General features: G+C 43.0%; 1 protein-coding gene across 4 annotated transcripts in view; it reads right to left on the reverse strand.

Annotated features, from left to right (window-relative positions):
- arhgap24 (Rho GTPase activating protein 24) overlaps positions 1–12429 on the reverse strand; it is a 92476-nt gene extending 80047 nt beyond the window's left edge. Inside the window, exons 1-3 of one of the 4 annotated variants that reach the window (XM_042059597.1) lie at positions 12263–12429; positions 11965–12021; positions 11021–11147 (exon numbers count right to left, since the gene is read on the reverse strand). In XM_042059597.1, coding sequence (XP_041915531.1) covers positions 11021–11138 — 118 coding nt within the window. In that variant the 5' untranslated portion in view covers positions 11139–11147; positions 11965–12021; positions 12263–12429. Of the gene's footprint in view, positions 1–4505; positions 4875–11020; positions 11148–11964; positions 12054–12262 lie in introns of those variants that run through there. The other 3 variants (XM_042059596.1, XM_042059599.1, XM_042059600.1) reach the window with 3 other exon arrangements.
- Positions 12430–16970: the final 4541 nt, after the last annotated feature.

A 16970-nucleotide genomic window follows, 5' to 3' on the forward strand; every position in this document is an offset into this window, starting at 1 on the left:
ATACCACAATTGATGAGCCACATTGTGCAACCACCTTCAAGCTCAGCTATGTTAGATCAAGAAACACATCAAAGCAGAGTAAAATCTATCAAGTGAAATTATGAAAAAGAAAAAAATCTTTATTATACCGGCCCAATCAAAACCTCAGTCATGGTAGTATGTGGACAAGACATACACTGCTGTTCAAAACCATGCTATCCAGTATGTGAGCTCAGGTGCTGTGTTTTACTGTGAGGAGCTGCCATAAGTCCTCCAATATACCCAGATAGACATGTTTGTGTTTAGCAGCTTATTTCCGTAGTAGTAAGACTGTGTGGCATTGAAAGACATTGAAGTCCGTTGGTTTTTTAATGGTCCTGCCCACTGCTCAGGAGCCTCTACAAGGAGACCAAGGGGACAAGTGACAGGATTCCCTCTGACAGCTGCCATGGCTCCATAAACAAGAGATTTCTGGTTGTAGTGCTTTTGGAGATTTGCAGTGAAGCCTCAATTTGTACATTTCTGGTGGTCCACAAAGCACTGTGTTCTTTCCCCTGAGACTGTCTGGAGAGGAAAGACACACACACACACACACACACACACACACACACACACACACACACTTAAAGTAGAGGTGGAATGGGGTGGAATTCTTTCTGAATGGTCTGATCTGTTCAAACATGGCAGTTAGCAGCAAGGTAAGATCAATCACCTTGACAGTCCTGAGCCGGAGGGGCCCTCGGAAGAAGCACATTAAAATAGCGCGCTGCCGAGCGCCACTCTGAATGAAGCGCCCAACAGACGTATATTACATTCCCAGTCCTCTACAAGGTCCATCTGTCCTCAGAGGAACAAAGCACTTCACATAATTAGTTATCATATCAGAAGCCTTAAACAAAAAGAAAATCAAGACTTCTGAAAGACGCTCCGGGGCCAGAGACACTAGACACAGTTTGAGTCGTGCTTTTCACTTCCCTGTGATGCAGTAAATTGTTTAAATAGACTCTGGTGGTATCCAGGGGGTGGGTAGCAGCAGTGCCCAGACGGTAGACTCAATGGTGAAGACAAATATAACCCTGCGGTGGGCCAACACAGTTGCTGTGAAGCTGGGGTAAGGGAGTGGGTGGGTGGGTGGGGGGTCCGGAGGTAACGGAAGGCAGCGGGCCTCTGCTAGGGTGGTGTTGCGGGTGTGAGGTGCTCTCATGTGTACGGAGTGGACAGAGGTCACGAGGAGGTCGAACCCTGACGTCCAGCACTGAGAAGCACTCCGGGGGCCACAGAGGTGTGTGGTGGACACTGGTGAGCACATCACTGAGAATGATGTCACTATCAGGGGCGGTTTCTAGGGCAAGGCACTGCGGCTTCACACTTCTGGGTGATTTTTCAATATTTTGTCTGAAAAGGGAGATCGTTGGCCCCTGGCCTCTACTGTACCTCTCTCTAGAACTTCCAGATCTCCTTTACACTGTACAAGAGATTTACATATCTAACACTCCGAAGAATTCCCATATACCCGCATACTCTTTCCACTTGCTCTACTCTTCAAATGTCTTCTGAAAGCTTCCATGAATCCATTTGAAACTAACACAAGCAACTGATTCACAGGTTAAATGTACTTTACTCTCCCCAGTAAGTCTGCTGGATTCTTGCTAATGCAGCCTGTGACAAAGCAGGCCCTGGACTCTGAGTCATGCATGACAGAGACATGGAGAAATGAGCCTCTGCCAGTTAGAGAATACATCATAGAAAAAAAGGAAAAAAGGAGCTGTCTATTTTCGTCTGCAAAGACATGATTGTGTCAACGCGTGTGAGGAGACATTATGGAAATATCAGAGGAAATCATTACTCAGTTGTTTTGTTCGAGGAAAGCGAGGACTTGCTGTCCAGTGTCCAGTCATGCTGTGTTCGAACTTTTAAAGTAGGAGGATAGAGGATGATATGTCTCGGACAAAGCCACTGGTCTTCCAGACAAAACAGGAAGCATCCTGAAGATAACTGCATCTGACGGGGCCGTTTTACTGGGCGCACTCCAGTCAATACGGGCCACGAACTGGCTGGAGTTCAGTAGCAGAGACACTCTGAGTCTGAGCACAGAACACACCAACATCCCTGGTGAGCCTGCACATAAACACACTCACTGACACACACACACACACACACACACACACACACAGTCCTAAGGCTCTGTACAAACAAATAGATTTGTCTGTTATTATGGAGTTAACACCCTAAAATCAGGAGCTATCTTTGAGTTTCCACTGCAGTGTATTTGCGTGCACCTCCCACTCCCATCCCACCGTATGAATAAAGCAGTCAAATAAAGCTGAACAACTCTAGAAATAAGCCTGCCGTCCCATACTGCACTTGTGTGGGTCCTCCTCTGTCATGTCATAGAGTCTAATCTCAGAGCACTCCACTTATATATATATCACTTTCAGATCCCATTGTAATTTCAGTGCCACATCTCATCTACATAACTTCAAACACACCCTCCCTACATACATACAGTACAGAACGTATTGATATTTTTATATCCCTCTTTTCCCTCCTCCTCTATCCACCCCTCCCTCCCTCTCTTCCTCTCCTCAGGATGAACAGATATCACAAAGCTGGACCTGGCCGCCCACGACAGCTGACAGCAACCTGATCTCAGGGTATTGCAGTGGAGCCCAGGCTCTGCACACATTCCTCACGCAGCTCCCCTCCCTCCGCTCTCCCTTAGCGCCGCACTCGCTCTCCTCTTCTCTCTCTCCGACGCTTATTTACCTTCATTATCTGTCGTTCCCTCATCCACCCCTCCCTCCCTCCCTCCCTCCCTCTCTTGCACCAGAGCTCTCAATCTTTGCCTTTCCTTCACACCTCTGCACAGCTCCTGCAACCCGACAGTAATGTCTACCATCCAGGGTCTCTCTCTCTCTCTCTCTCTCTCTGTATGTGTGTGTATACAGTATGTGTGTGTGTGTGTGTGTGTGTGTGTGTGTGTGTGTGTGTGTGTGTGTCTCTTTGTTACTCTCACTCATTATGTGTCTCTCTCAAGTCTTTCTCTTTCAGTCCCCCTGTTCCTATGGTGAAGACATACCAAGTGCTCGCCACCCCCCAACGGTTGATGTGCTTCTTGCCATCTTTAGTGGCCGGCCAGTGTTCAGTGCCCGGCCCCTCTCCCTGGCTCCCCTCTGTGTCTACAGCAGGCACAAAGACCCACTCCGTGCCCTCGGGAGAGCTCCATGGGACAGTGACAGAGACATCACCCTCCCTCTGATGTTACACTCACACAAACACACATTCCACACAGCCAGGACACCTGATACACCACATTCAGCACCAAATGGATTTCTCTCGTCTGTGAATAGTATACAAGAGTGAGACCCAAGTGTGTGTGTGTGTGTGTGTGTGTGTGTGTGTGTCTGCGTGTGCCAGCGTCTCTGTTTCTGTGTTTGCTTCTTTGAAAGTACCAAATACTTCTGGTGTCCTTGAAATTCAAGTTTAACACAAGCCAGACTGTACCCCATATTATATGACCATCTTGTAGTTCAATTTGCACTCCCTTCCGTCTCCAATGTCCTCCCATCTCATTGGACATTTATCTGATCATTACTTAGATGCGTTACAGTCTGTTACAGAACTTCTACCAATCCAGTCATCAACAGCAATACCTCTTCTCACTGGTGACAAGTCTGGCAGCAAGAAATCGATTAAAATGTCACCAAATCCCACTGAAATTCCTCTCAAGAGAAACTTGTCTACCACAACCCAATCCAGAAATTCCCTAAGCTGTGTTTTTATGCCTGAAAATAGTTGGCTTCTAGCTGCAACAGCTTAGTAATTGGCACTGCTGGTGCAGAGAAGTGAAACCAGCTCAAAAGCACAGTTTGAGGAGGCATGGGTTTCTGTGTGCAGGGGAAATGACACACACACAGAAATAGTCCCTGACTCAGAAACATCTGACGAATGAAAATCTGACCGTTAGACCCCCCCATCACCATGCACACACAAACACACACACACACACACACACACACACACACACACACACACACAAAACACTGCTCTCCTCATGAAGAAGGTTTATACATAGACATGATAAGAGAGAAAGCAGCAGAAGCAGACAAGTCATCCCTGTCATAGTGCACACACATGGACACAGACACAACTCAACATCACACACATACACACTGATAGCTTGCGACCCTCTCTCTGCCATTCTGATAATGAGTGAAAAGGGGTGAGAAGACCTGTCCAGTGAAGAGATATGACCTCTAAACATTACACACATACACGGACAGAGACATACTTACACACACATGAACGAACACATACACACTCACACACAGAAATACACTAACCACAGACTGCAACACTTAACCACTCTTACTATATGTAGTCACAAACTTTAACTTCCTAAACAACACATATACTACTGCACAGGTGTACCTATTGCCAGATGCAGTTCATACGCACAAGTCAAGCACGGGAGTTTACACTGGCATGTAAACAAAAGCAGAGACTGCTCTCAAAGAAGTGCATACCTCTGAAAACCAGCTCTTCACCGGACGCAGTTTCACTGTCCTCTTCTCTCTCGGTCTCTCCTTACACAGCACACACGTAAAATCCACTGGCACACTCTTCAGAGAACAGCACAGTCCAAACGAGAGAGAAGGAGATCCAACACTGTAGTCACCTCCATGTGCCTGAGCGTACAGACTGAGAGGGGAGAGTGTGAACCAGACTGCGAGAGAGAGAGAAAGAGAGAAGGGGGGAGGAGGGAGAGAGCGAGGGCTGTCATAAACTTTTCCCCTGACTGCTCAGACCATCTGCATGCACCGAGTCTCTCGAGGGACGGCAGCCGCGATCAGCCGAGCAAAGCCACCAGGGGCTCAAGGGGCAGCCCATGTGTGTGCACTTGCATTACACCCCCCCCCCCCCCCCCACACACACACACACAATATACCAGCCCAAATTATGTTCATAAACACAGAAGTATGACAGGCAGTGTGTGAGAGGGAAAGAGATAAGGAAGGAAGGGGTGTGACTACAGATTGTTTGTGCGCGTGTGTGTGCGTGTGTGTGTGTGTGTGTGTGTGTGTGTGTGTGAGTGTGTGTGTGTGTGTGTAAAATCTCATGTCGTGAGACAAGTCATGTTTTCAGCTTCTGCAAAATCACTCACTTCACACTCTCAGATTTAACACACAAGTCTGGCAGAGTGTTCCCACCACCAAGTACAAATACAAACACTTTTTTCACTAACTCAGCTTGTCAGTCACAGTCAGTCACAAAGTCAGAGCTCTGTCTCTCTCTCTCTCTCTGGAGGCAGCAGCAGGTCCCCCCACAGTCTGTGTGTTCCCTGGAGTGAGAGCATAGCACTGGGGTAAGCCCCTACTGTTGACCTCACATACCTGTCAATCACTCATTAACACAGACATGCACACAACACTCACGTATACACATGATAGCACGCACATACAGACACAGATACACACACACACGATAGCATGCATGCACATAGACACAGATACACACACACACACACACACACACGTGTGCATGCTCACACCCACAGACATTTCCACATACATTCCAGTGTGTTGCTGATTCCCGGTGAGGAGAGTTGTTTCCACACATACCACATCATTATCGTAAGTCCCATACCTGCATCACCTCACCTGTCCATGCTTGCTTTCCCTCACTACACTCCAATCACCCACTGACATATACAACTGACTTGTGCGCTCATCCTTGCTATAGTCAAGTACACCCACACTTCACAGTGTTTCAGTGGTCAGTAAGATGAAGGCATCAAGTAGGTTATGAGGTGGAATCAAAACGTCTGCCCCTGCACAGGGGACATTGGGCTGGTCGCCCAGCAGAGGAGAGAGGCGAGAGTGTCACGCGTGATTGACAGCATGCTGTTCCTGATCCTAGCCTAGGTCCTGTGTCTGTCTGAGCCAGAGGTGACTGATGGGGAACTGCCTGCACAAACAGGGGAGGGGCTGTGTGTGTGTGTGTGCGTGGGTGTGTATGTGTCCCTCGCCCAGCCACTGCACCAGCTGAACACACACTGTATAGGAGACAGTGTGATGTTTGCTGCATAGATTTATAGCACTGACATTCCTGTACTTATAGGGTGAATCAGAAGGGGGTCTCAAAGGATCTCTGGGTCTCACACACAAGCATAGGCTATACACAATATGTATTAACATACTGTAGTAACAGTTTACAAATATGTATTATTCCTGACACAGACTAACCAATTTAGGAGCTAATATGCAATGATGACAATGGTTACATATCCATTCAATTAACTTTCCAAAATGAACAGATGACATATTGCAGTCAAGTAATAGCTGTTTGTCATACTATCACTTACTTTACTGATTCAAAATCCTGATCTGTATAATGTCTCAAATTTAACCTGCAATTCTGTGTTTGAAATATAGTTTCAAAATTGTATTTTTGTTGCATTCATTTATTGGTCACTTTATGTTGGCTGAACACATACCCACCATAAGTCAATGGCACTGACGCATACAACACACTTACTGTGCATTCATGCAAAAAGGTACAAAGAATAAAGGTAGTAGGCAGAGAAAGCCATAGCTTCAAACACACATGCATACACATGTCAAATATGTATGGCTAGCCATCCGCCACTACATTCCAGAGTTTTGACATTCCTGGAACTCCTTATCTTCTAAACCATAGATAACATTTCTAGCCAGAAAATGATGTATATCCACATTCTGCAACATCACAACAATAGAACAGACTTGGATGACTTGGACAACAGACTTGGATGAGAATAATCTTAACCCCACAAGATTGATATATTAATACAGCATCCAAATGAAACATGAGTTGAAAACACCCACATGGAGTCTCACTAAAAGCAATTTAACTGGATATTAGACAGGTATACAATACATGTAAGCAAATAAGAGTGATATATTTCAAAGCAGATGCTTTGATGTCTTTGGCACTGACTGCTATTCATATCTTTTCACAAGTGAAGAACTCTCGGGATGAGCTCTGACTGACATGAAAAAAAATCCATACAGAGTTGTGGCTTTACCAAAGATTCTACAGCACGAGGCTCCAACACAATTTCATCAGAAAACTAAGTTTTGCCCCAGGAGCTGTGGCTGCCTGGCTCTGCTATCAAGGACATGAATTACCATCATCTGACAACATTAAAGTCAAACTCTTGCCAATTTATAAACTTGTTTTCACCCTAAATTATTCAGAAAACCACCTTGCTGTTGGTCATGGGTATCAGACTATGATGTTCATCTTTTCAAGAGAACATAATACACAAGGGTTCACTGTTACATTGGGCCAAGAATGAGGCACTTGGGTTCCTTCCCAGGAATATCCTCTTCTAGATAAAAGTTGTATACCTGTAGTTATCCCAACATTTTCCTGATAACTGCCACACTACCACAGTTGTTGACTAAAGAATTGAACTCTTCATTAGACGTTTGTATTTCTTCCTGCTATAACAGCTAAATATTTGATGATAATTTGTAGATGTATTTACAAATTCCCTTTCTTTGTTTTTGTTTAAGTAATTAGTATATTACCTTCCCTGTGTCATTTTTAATTGCAAAATTCTAAGTAAACACACTGTTCAGAAATATAATCAACAGAATTTAAAACAACAAGTCTTTGTAAATATTTACATATTTTCGTAGCAAAGGTCATCACTACACACTGTGTCCATATGGTTGCTTTCCCCTCCATTACATCCCAGCTAACGGCACGAGAGAGGAGAGATGCCGAGACACTCAGGTGTCATTAATCACCATGGTTAGAATGGGCCTCCGTGTTGATGATGTGCACGTGCTGCCCACTGTGCCACAGCTGTTGACCACAAGGTTCCCACAGCCCTCAAGGAGACTTTCAGGTCAAACAGCTGAAGCCAGGCTCAGGGCAATGGAGTTACTAGAGCAAACCCTCTAAATCCGTCTGACCACTTTTCTTTTAAAATGAGCATTTAAATTCAGGCTCCTATAGGTTTTTGCCTATAAATCGATATTTCAGACCAGGAAGAGAGTGGTATTTAGTGGGTTTAGAAGTTAAATTATTTGATTAGCGTATACTATGTGTGGAGAGCATCCCCTCACCATCTTTATCTCATTTTTGACATAGGTGGCATTTAGAGGCTTTTGCATCTGAATCCTTCAATTTGAGTTTGCAGTGCAAAGGAATACAGCCAAGAATATGGTCCCATGAGTCTTATGTGAAATTTGCACATTTTATTGCACTATTTGCAATATTTATATTTCTGCCACTTAGAAAAGAATAAGCCACAAACTAAGTCAAAATTCTGAGACACTAAGTTGAAATTTTGAGATTGGCCTACTTAGTCAGAATGTTCAGATCCTAAGTCAAATTGTTAAGATAAGAAGTGTCAATGCAATGCAAAGTCTCAGAAATTTGACTCTCAATATTCTGACTTAGTATCTCAGAATTCTGACTTTTCAAATGACTTTAAAAAAATATTTTATCAAGTGGCGGACACTGGCTTCCACACTGATAGACACAACAAGTTTCTGGTTATAGATAACAATGTTACATCATTAACCAACATGAAAAACTCCCAGCTGCTTTTGTCTGAACGGGTTTATGGCAAACTACAATGAGGATGCCGGAGGTTTACAACTATCAATAGTGTTTTCAACCAGGGGAGTTGAGAGTGAGAGAGAGAGGGAGAGAGGGGAGGGGGTTAACAAGATTGTCCAGTAAAGTAAATCGCTATACACATCAGTAAAATATATATACAGCATATGGTTTGTTGCTCCTATTCATAATAGTTTGTTTATGAATAAAATGGTCTTTCCAAATATAGATTTGTACTCTGAGAATGAAGACAAGCCTGATTCAACCTATTCTTTTTCACAAAAGCAACCATTACTGCTCCTATGATCCTGCTATCCACAAGGACACCCCAGGCATTTTCCACCCTCAACACAAGGCTCTAATGGTTTCTCCTCTTCGCTGGACTTACAGTACATCCTGTTCCTGTAAAGGACACACAAAAAGGAACTAAAAATACTATGTCACTGCAGATTTCTCATGTTTCGACAGAGGTCGTATATCCACAAAATGTTGATTCTATTCTATCTGAATCTGGCTCTTGCTGAACATGTGAGAATATGGTTGCTTTCCTCTCCATTACATCCATACACAAGTGAGAATAAAATGTGTTTACACAGAAATGGAAATCAGAACTGATCAGTGTGTGCTTTACTGAACGGTGACAAAAGCCCCGCACCATTTTTCTAGTGTACTTCTGTCTGAATGACTATTTTAGCAACAATATACTGTAACCGAGTTCTCAAAACAAATTTGAGAGAAGCTCTGGGAGTTTTAACACAAGCTGTGGTCATCTTACACAAACTATTCCAACTCAGCTGGTTTCCACTTCCACCACAGCCTTTAGCTTAAGGGCTTGGTCAAACCCCAATTTCTCAATCGCCACCTGCCGTCTTTCTTCCAATTAGGAAGTACAACTGACGTGTTTGCCAGGAATCATCTCTCAGTCGCTAGCTTTAACTGCCTGATGCCGTCATCAATGACTCAAAACTCTCAAATATATCCTAATATATCAGAACCAGATTTTGTTGTGAAGATGGATGATGGTGGGCACTTGTTTACATTTGGTTCCGCTGTTGCAAAGCCTGTTTGTTGCTTGTTCAACCACTGTTTACTATGGTTGTTATAGTTACATGTTTATGAAAGAGCATTTATATGGGACAGTGAATAAACATTTTTACCAGATCTACTTCACAGGTATCCCAATATACAGAATGAATAGTATAATAAGATGTAATAATGACTGTAACTCACAGATGATTGGTTGCTAATAATCAAATTACTTCCTGTTGTTTAAACCCTAGTACCATGGTTTCACAGATGTGTGAAGCTCAACAGACATCCATCATTCTTCACAATGTGTATTCTGTAATATCGTAAGCAATACTGAAATATTTTTTTCCATGGGTGTCCATCATTTGACTGTACTGTATTCCTTACTCCTTGGAATGACAAACACGCATCCTCAGTGACACACGATGTCACTAAGGCAACAGAGGGAGCCATCCTAAAGCAAATAAACTCCACGGCCGGCCCTGTGAGAACGCGTGGGGGCTGGAGCCTGAGTGGAGACCCCGGCCACATGACAATCTCATCCTTTAGGTTCCCATGACATCCATGTCCCACAGGCTCTGACCCCTGAGTCACAGGACACCGGTCACCAGGGGTCATCACAGACTAACAATGTTAGATAACAGACAACAGCACTGTACGCGGCGCCAGTACTTTAAGGATGAGCATATGAGTGCACACTGATGGCCAGTCGAGGGCATATGTATTGTATACAGAAGTCACAAATCATCCACTAGAGGAGACCAGTGAGGGTCAGTGGGCAGTACAGAGAGAGCCTAAGCAATGGCTGCCTCTGACCGATGAGGAGGGAGATCCAGAGGAGGATGTGTTTACAAAAGTGAGGAGGAGAGGGAAAGAATCTGCTTATTTGGTGAGATTCTAGTGTTGACACATACCATGGAGCTGACTTAGATCATGACGTGAAATAGTCTTAGACCTCACCTGATTGTATGTTTAAATACTAAACAAGAAAGGAATGAGGACAGGAGAGAAATGTTACAACAACTGACAATTAAAAATTCAGAAGAATTACGCAAAGAGTTTTAGAATGATGAAGACCTGTAAAAGAACTGTAAAATATCAAATAACCACAGTTTGATAGGCATAATGCATTTTCAATGGATTCACACAAGACGTAAATACGGTGTTTAGATACTTTTACAATATATTCTGATGAAGATATTATTCTGAAGATACTTGGCAAATAAGCAGACTGCACAAAAAAAACCTATGAAAACCTGAATATCTATATCTCTGAAAAATACTGTTGTTTTAGTCAAGACATGCTCAGCTTTGCCCCGGCCATCATATTAAACATCATCTGTGACATTCGCCAACATGCTATTTACAGGTCCCCAGACTCAGCACTACGGTGACTCACCTATGTATTTCTGACCAGTGCCCCTCTGCTGCTCCTGTGAACTGCACGCTGTGTGCTGTGTGTATCTCAGTCCTGACCAGTTGAGACACGTCTCTGTCCCCCTCTGACAGCTGCGCATGGGTCTGCTCTGGAAGCACAGACTGAGTCATATCCAAGTTGTATCAGATGACAGCCGTCACCACTGAGACTATGGCCACAAGCAGGAGTTGCATCACGCTCTGGTCCTGCTGAAAGGTGCTGTCACAGGGTCTATCCCTCGACAATGTTTACATCTGCTTTTTGGCAAGCCACCACATACACTACATCTCAGCAGTAGAGGGATATAGTGGAGGAGGGATCAGTCTGACCAACATTTTAATTTGTTCCCTGTTAAATTTAAGTATTATATTGTTTTGTATTTGTATGTCGCTTTGGACAAAAGCGTATCCATAACCATATCTATCATTGTCACATCTGACTAAGTTCTATGACATAATCCAATTTGGATTTCTAATTTGACCATATTCAAGAGGTGTCAACATAATCATAAACAGTGCCTTATTTCAGTAGCAAATTAAATTATCATATTTGCTAGTAGATAACATGCTAAAAAATAACATCACTTAGGACTACAAGCAATTTTCACATGACAAGAGATAAAGAGGGAATAAAAAACGAGAGAAAGCATACTGTTGTGATACTGCACACGATATATTAACAATTTGAACTTCCTTTTTCATTCGTTGAAACTACGCACCTTCTGAAACTCAATATATAAGACTGATAATGCCTTTCTTTACACAATAATTTAATTAGCCTACAGGTTAAGCCATCAGCCAGACCAATTACCTCAAGCACCTGGCACTCCACAAGATCTTAGTACAACCCTACGCTGTCTTAGCACAGTGTAGGCTACCACACAAACCCAGTACTCTTTCTGGCAACAGCAGGTCCTGTATGTTTACCTGAGATAATGGTTAAGAGAAGCGGCGGATATTCAAACTGGCAGCCTTTGATGCACGCTGGGCAAGGAAGCAAATGAAAGTTTTAAGTCAAGCGTTAACCTGCAGGGTGTCTGAACTAAAGCAGCAACATTGGACCAATCATTCCTCCACACAACCTCAAAGCACGACGTTGAGCAAGCATGACTTTGCATTCTAGTTCTTAACTATTATGTTGTCCCAGTCGAATGCGCCTCGTATGATAAGTGCTAATTACACAAGACGTGGGACATGTTTATTTAGGCTACAAGTTTAGGCCTACCTCCCATTCTGTTAAAACAGCACCTCCAGCTGTACTATACAGATAGTAGCCTAGCTAGGATTGGATATATGAGGTAGTTAGATATCTGTTATGAAGTTAGCAAACATTGACATTAAAATAATGTTGCAGGTAGAATGAGTAGATCTGGGAAACAATTTACTAAGTGGGCCTAGGCCTGTCCTATCATTGTAACGTCACTGAAAAAAGCAGGTGGACATCTGACCTTGTCGAACTGCGATTGAGCACAGCCTTTTCATTAATTTCAAATCATATCCGATCTAGCACTATATGTAAGTAGGAGTAGGCCTAATCATGTACCGAGAATGTACATATGGGATATGTTCATTTCAGTTTTAGCATTTTAACACATTAGGCCCTGTACTTGCTTGTACCATCACTGCAATATTACACTCTGGGTACTCTACTGCCATCAAGTGGTAGCCTAGCCCTATAGGCCTATATTTTCACAAAGCAGCTTGGACGCCTGGTAGGCTACTGCTCTCAAATGATGTAGCCTATCAGCTAGAGCAGGGGTCTCAAACTCAAATGAGCTGGGGGCCACTTCTGCCAATGTCATCTGATTGGAGGGCCACATCAGTGTTAAAGAATAATACAAAAAATGCAATGTTTTTTTTTTCAAATACTGTATTTTCAAACACAAAACTACAAACAGAAAGTGGAAGTATTTTTATCTATTTTTAGACACCTGTGCTAGCAACCTTGTAGCTTATAAATAAAATAATATTTAAAAAAAAATATTAATACAAATTATAAAAACAAACAAAAAAGCATAAAAACGGGTAGGCCTATGTGTGTGTTTCAAACCAAAAAAAAAATATTTTCCTCTCATAACTTTTTTAAACCTGGCAATAGGCGTCAGGGTTAAGAAAGCAACACCATTGGATTTTTATATTAACATTTCAAAAGGCCATGGCTTGAAAGTGGTCAGAGATAAAGTCCTACTGTAAATGTAAAAATATTTGAGTATAAACAAAAGTTTATGAAGGGGGTACATTTACCCATCTAATTTGCCACTGGATGGCAAGCACCTCAAATTATGCACCTTTCAGTAAATACTGGATGAACATATTTGAGCAGGTTTACTTTCTTTTTTGTCATATTACCCACATAACAAATGAACCGGAATACCAACAATAGTAAACTATTACTGGCCTATAACCACAAGGCCTACAATAAACCTGGTCAAATCAGTTCCTATCGAGGGTGACTTTGTAGTTCTTCAGAGCCCTATTTCTACTAGCCCTGCTGTCTGTACCACGTCCATTGGACACTATCACCACGATTATCACTGCAACCTCCGAGCTATGTTGGGCAGAGGGTCGAAATAAGCATGGTATGCTTAGTGGACACCGTCGTTTAAGTTACACGCAAAGACGCACGTCCATTCACAGACGCACCGTTACTATCACTGTCAATAGACGATCGCTCATAATCTCCGAAAGGATATTCTCCTTCAGAATCAGAATAGGTGAATAACATAGCCTACCTAAGAATTCATCACACGTGAACATTTTTCAACATTTGGTGTAGGCCTATTTCTGCTTCAATTTGTGCAAAACTATGGCCTGCATCGCGTTATTACAAATGCACGTCTTCGTGTTTCTCGCGTGTAATACAAGTATTTCCTGAAAACTTTGTGCAGCGATTTTGGGTTTGAATCAAGCTCTGGATGTCTAGCAAATAGTGGAGAGTAGCCTACAAATGAGATTTGTCACCTTACTTGGATCTATCGTCTATTTTAATCAGTATCGTTGTTTGTCGCAATTAAAATATAGTATAGGGAATTGTGTTATTTTAGGAACGATTCATATAGATTTTTGCAACGGGTGTTTTTTTACTTGCTAGGACCCCATTGAATACAAAACAACCTGTTTCCAATTTTTTTCTTCATTTTCAGTGCCAAAATTCAAGATGACGGACAATATATGCGGAAAAATAATATAAAGGCTTAAAGTGGTCAACTTTTTGATAAATATACACCTAATAAGGTAGACAAGTGAGATACAGACTATTAAAAGATGTATTGCATTATTTGCCAACAAAATTGGAGAAAAAATGGAAAAAATGAAAAAAAGATGAAAAAAAAATCTGCAGCTTGTTTCATTATTGAAGAGTTCAACAAAACATTGTCATTGTCACTCAAGTATTTATCCTCACCACTGTCACTGTCTTTTTAATATTGGTGTACATCTCCTCAGAGCCTTCACACCTGCAAAGTTGCGTGAATGTTAAGTTGTTACTCTTGCAAGAACACCTTATACTGCATTGGCTGGCAAGACAACAACACTTCACAAGTTCCACAACAGCCTCTGGTGCTGGTGGAAGTTTTGACAGAACAGGAGCCCATTGCCCATCAACAATTTGTCTCCATCCCAGTGATAGTGAGTCAAGAATCTTTGGAGCAGGCACTGTATCTTGTGCCCAAACATTTGCTTTGTGTGCTCTCAGAATTTCAATTTCAATTTAATTTCAGTTATAGAGTGTCAAAACATTACACATGTCTCATGGCACTTTACAGAGTGTTAAACATTCAGACAGAGCCCATGAGTAACAGGGGCGATGAAAAATCTCCCAAGAATGGGAGAAACATATATGATGAAACCTCAAGCAGATCCACGACTCAAGGGCCTGACCCATCTGCCTGGGTCGGTTACAGGACAGTAAGGTCTATTTACAGAGAATAGAACATGGTATTTAGAGCCACCTGAGGTATATGTTACAACGTGGTTGGATGGTTACATAACCAGTATGATAATGCATGAATCCTATTTAGTGTTAAGTTCAAATAGTCCAGTGTAGGAGATGAATTGTCCATAGGAGTTAGGAGTTGTCATCGGGCAAATAGTGGGTCGCTAGGCTGTGCGGGCAGGAATCCGAGCATGGGGACAGCAATAGGCGATGGTAGGGCAATCATAGGGATGGGATTTCCCTAGTTCCTGAGTTTCTCCACTCCCTGGTTGGGTTTTAGAGTTTTAAACATGTTCCACCGAAGGGCTTTAGCTGTTTGAAAACCATGTTTTGAGGAGCTGACACAAATTTCTCACATCCAGCTAACATGTCTGGAGATGGATGAGGACCTACTACAAGCCTACAAAGTGTGTAAATGACACCATCATGACTTGATTGACTTGAAACAGAAACCTTTCCTTTCCCATGGGATAAACGGTAAATGGCGGGACAAACGGTTGACTTTCAATTTCCTGATAGGATAGGATACAATAGGATACCTGATAGGTCCACCGACTCTATACACAATGTGATTGGCCTGAGCGAAGTTTGGTTTTTCCACCTCACAAGCCAACGGAGAGTTGCTAGACTACCCTGACTGCAAATGACATTTGCTGCCGCTAGGGTGCGTCAAGATTTCTAGGCTGTATCTTTTGTTGACGTTCTCCAGTGCCCATGATAATGAGACTGTCTTTGTTGATGTCTGGTACCCTGCGAAGGGCAAGCACCAAGACATCTGTGTGACATGTAGATATATCGGGTTTTGCCAAAATGACTTACTGCTACCGCCACCTTTGTGTGTGTGAACTGTGACTGGCAGTTTACATAGTTCAACAGCTTTATGACCAAGGTAGAGGATGAGGTCGGCTTTGGTTTCCTTCGATCCCAGGAAAGCTTTAAAGTCTTTGATTGGTGTAGAGTCTTGTATTTTGTATCCCTTATCATGTGCTTTTCCCATTGTATGGACCTGTCTCATCCTGTCTTTCATGGAGTTTGTGATGGTATAGCTGTTAAATATTAAGTATATGTCATTGTAGCCTCGTGCCTTACTTTCAACATTTTCAAAGAAGCTTTCTGCCAGTTTATGTCACTTTTCCTGACAACCATCTCCTGTGTGTGTTAATTGCACTGAGCTACTCTCTGTAGATTGTTCAGAGGATGCTGTTTCTGAAACCAGTCACAATTCATAGATGAAGGCAGACTTAGCTGTAGTGGGCAGCATTAGGCTTGCATATAATCAACAAATTCATATGTTCCCACAATTGCAAATGCAAGTCCTGTTAACAGAATTATTGAAGACCAAAGAGTTCATTGTGGACTTCAGGAAGTCTAAAGATAGCACACACACCCATTCTCATCAATGGGACTGAAGTGGAGTGTATCACCAGCTTCAGATTTCTGGGTGTCCACATCTCTTGGACCTCTCTTGGACCCTCAACACCTCTACCCTGATCAAGAAGGCTTACCAGCATCTCTTCTATCTGAGGAGGCTAAAGAAGGTCCACCAGCCTCCTCAGATCCTGGTGAACTTCTACCCCTGCACCATCAAGTGTATCCTTACCAACTGTGTCACAGTTTGGTATGGCAACTGCTCTGCCCACAACCGAAAAGCACTGCAGAGGGTGGTGAAAACTGCCCAACGCATTCCTCACACCCCTCCATTGAGGCCATCCAGGGCAAGCGATGCTTGCATAAGGCGCACAGCAGGTTCAGAGGAAGCTTCTTTCCTGCAGCTGAAGTCTAGCTCTCCATCCCAGTGACAACCAACCAACTAAGCCCCCCCCCCCCCCCACCCCTGTCCAATGCCTCCTTGCCTGTGCCTGTTGAGGTGTCCACAACCATGGCAACCTTGACAGGGACAACAAGGAGGCAGACCCCCCCCCCCCCCCCCCCCCCCCCCCATGTATGTTGTTCACTTTACATAGCCATATTTATTCTGCTCTTATAAGGTAACCGCTAA

This window comes from Alosa sapidissima, chromosome 13 (genome assembly GCF_018492685.1).
Source record: "Alosa sapidissima isolate fAloSap1 chromosome 13, fAloSap1.pri, whole genome shotgun sequence".
In the NCBI taxonomy this organism is placed as follows: domain Eukaryota; kingdom Metazoa; phylum Chordata; class Actinopteri; order Clupeiformes; family Clupeidae; genus Alosa; species Alosa sapidissima.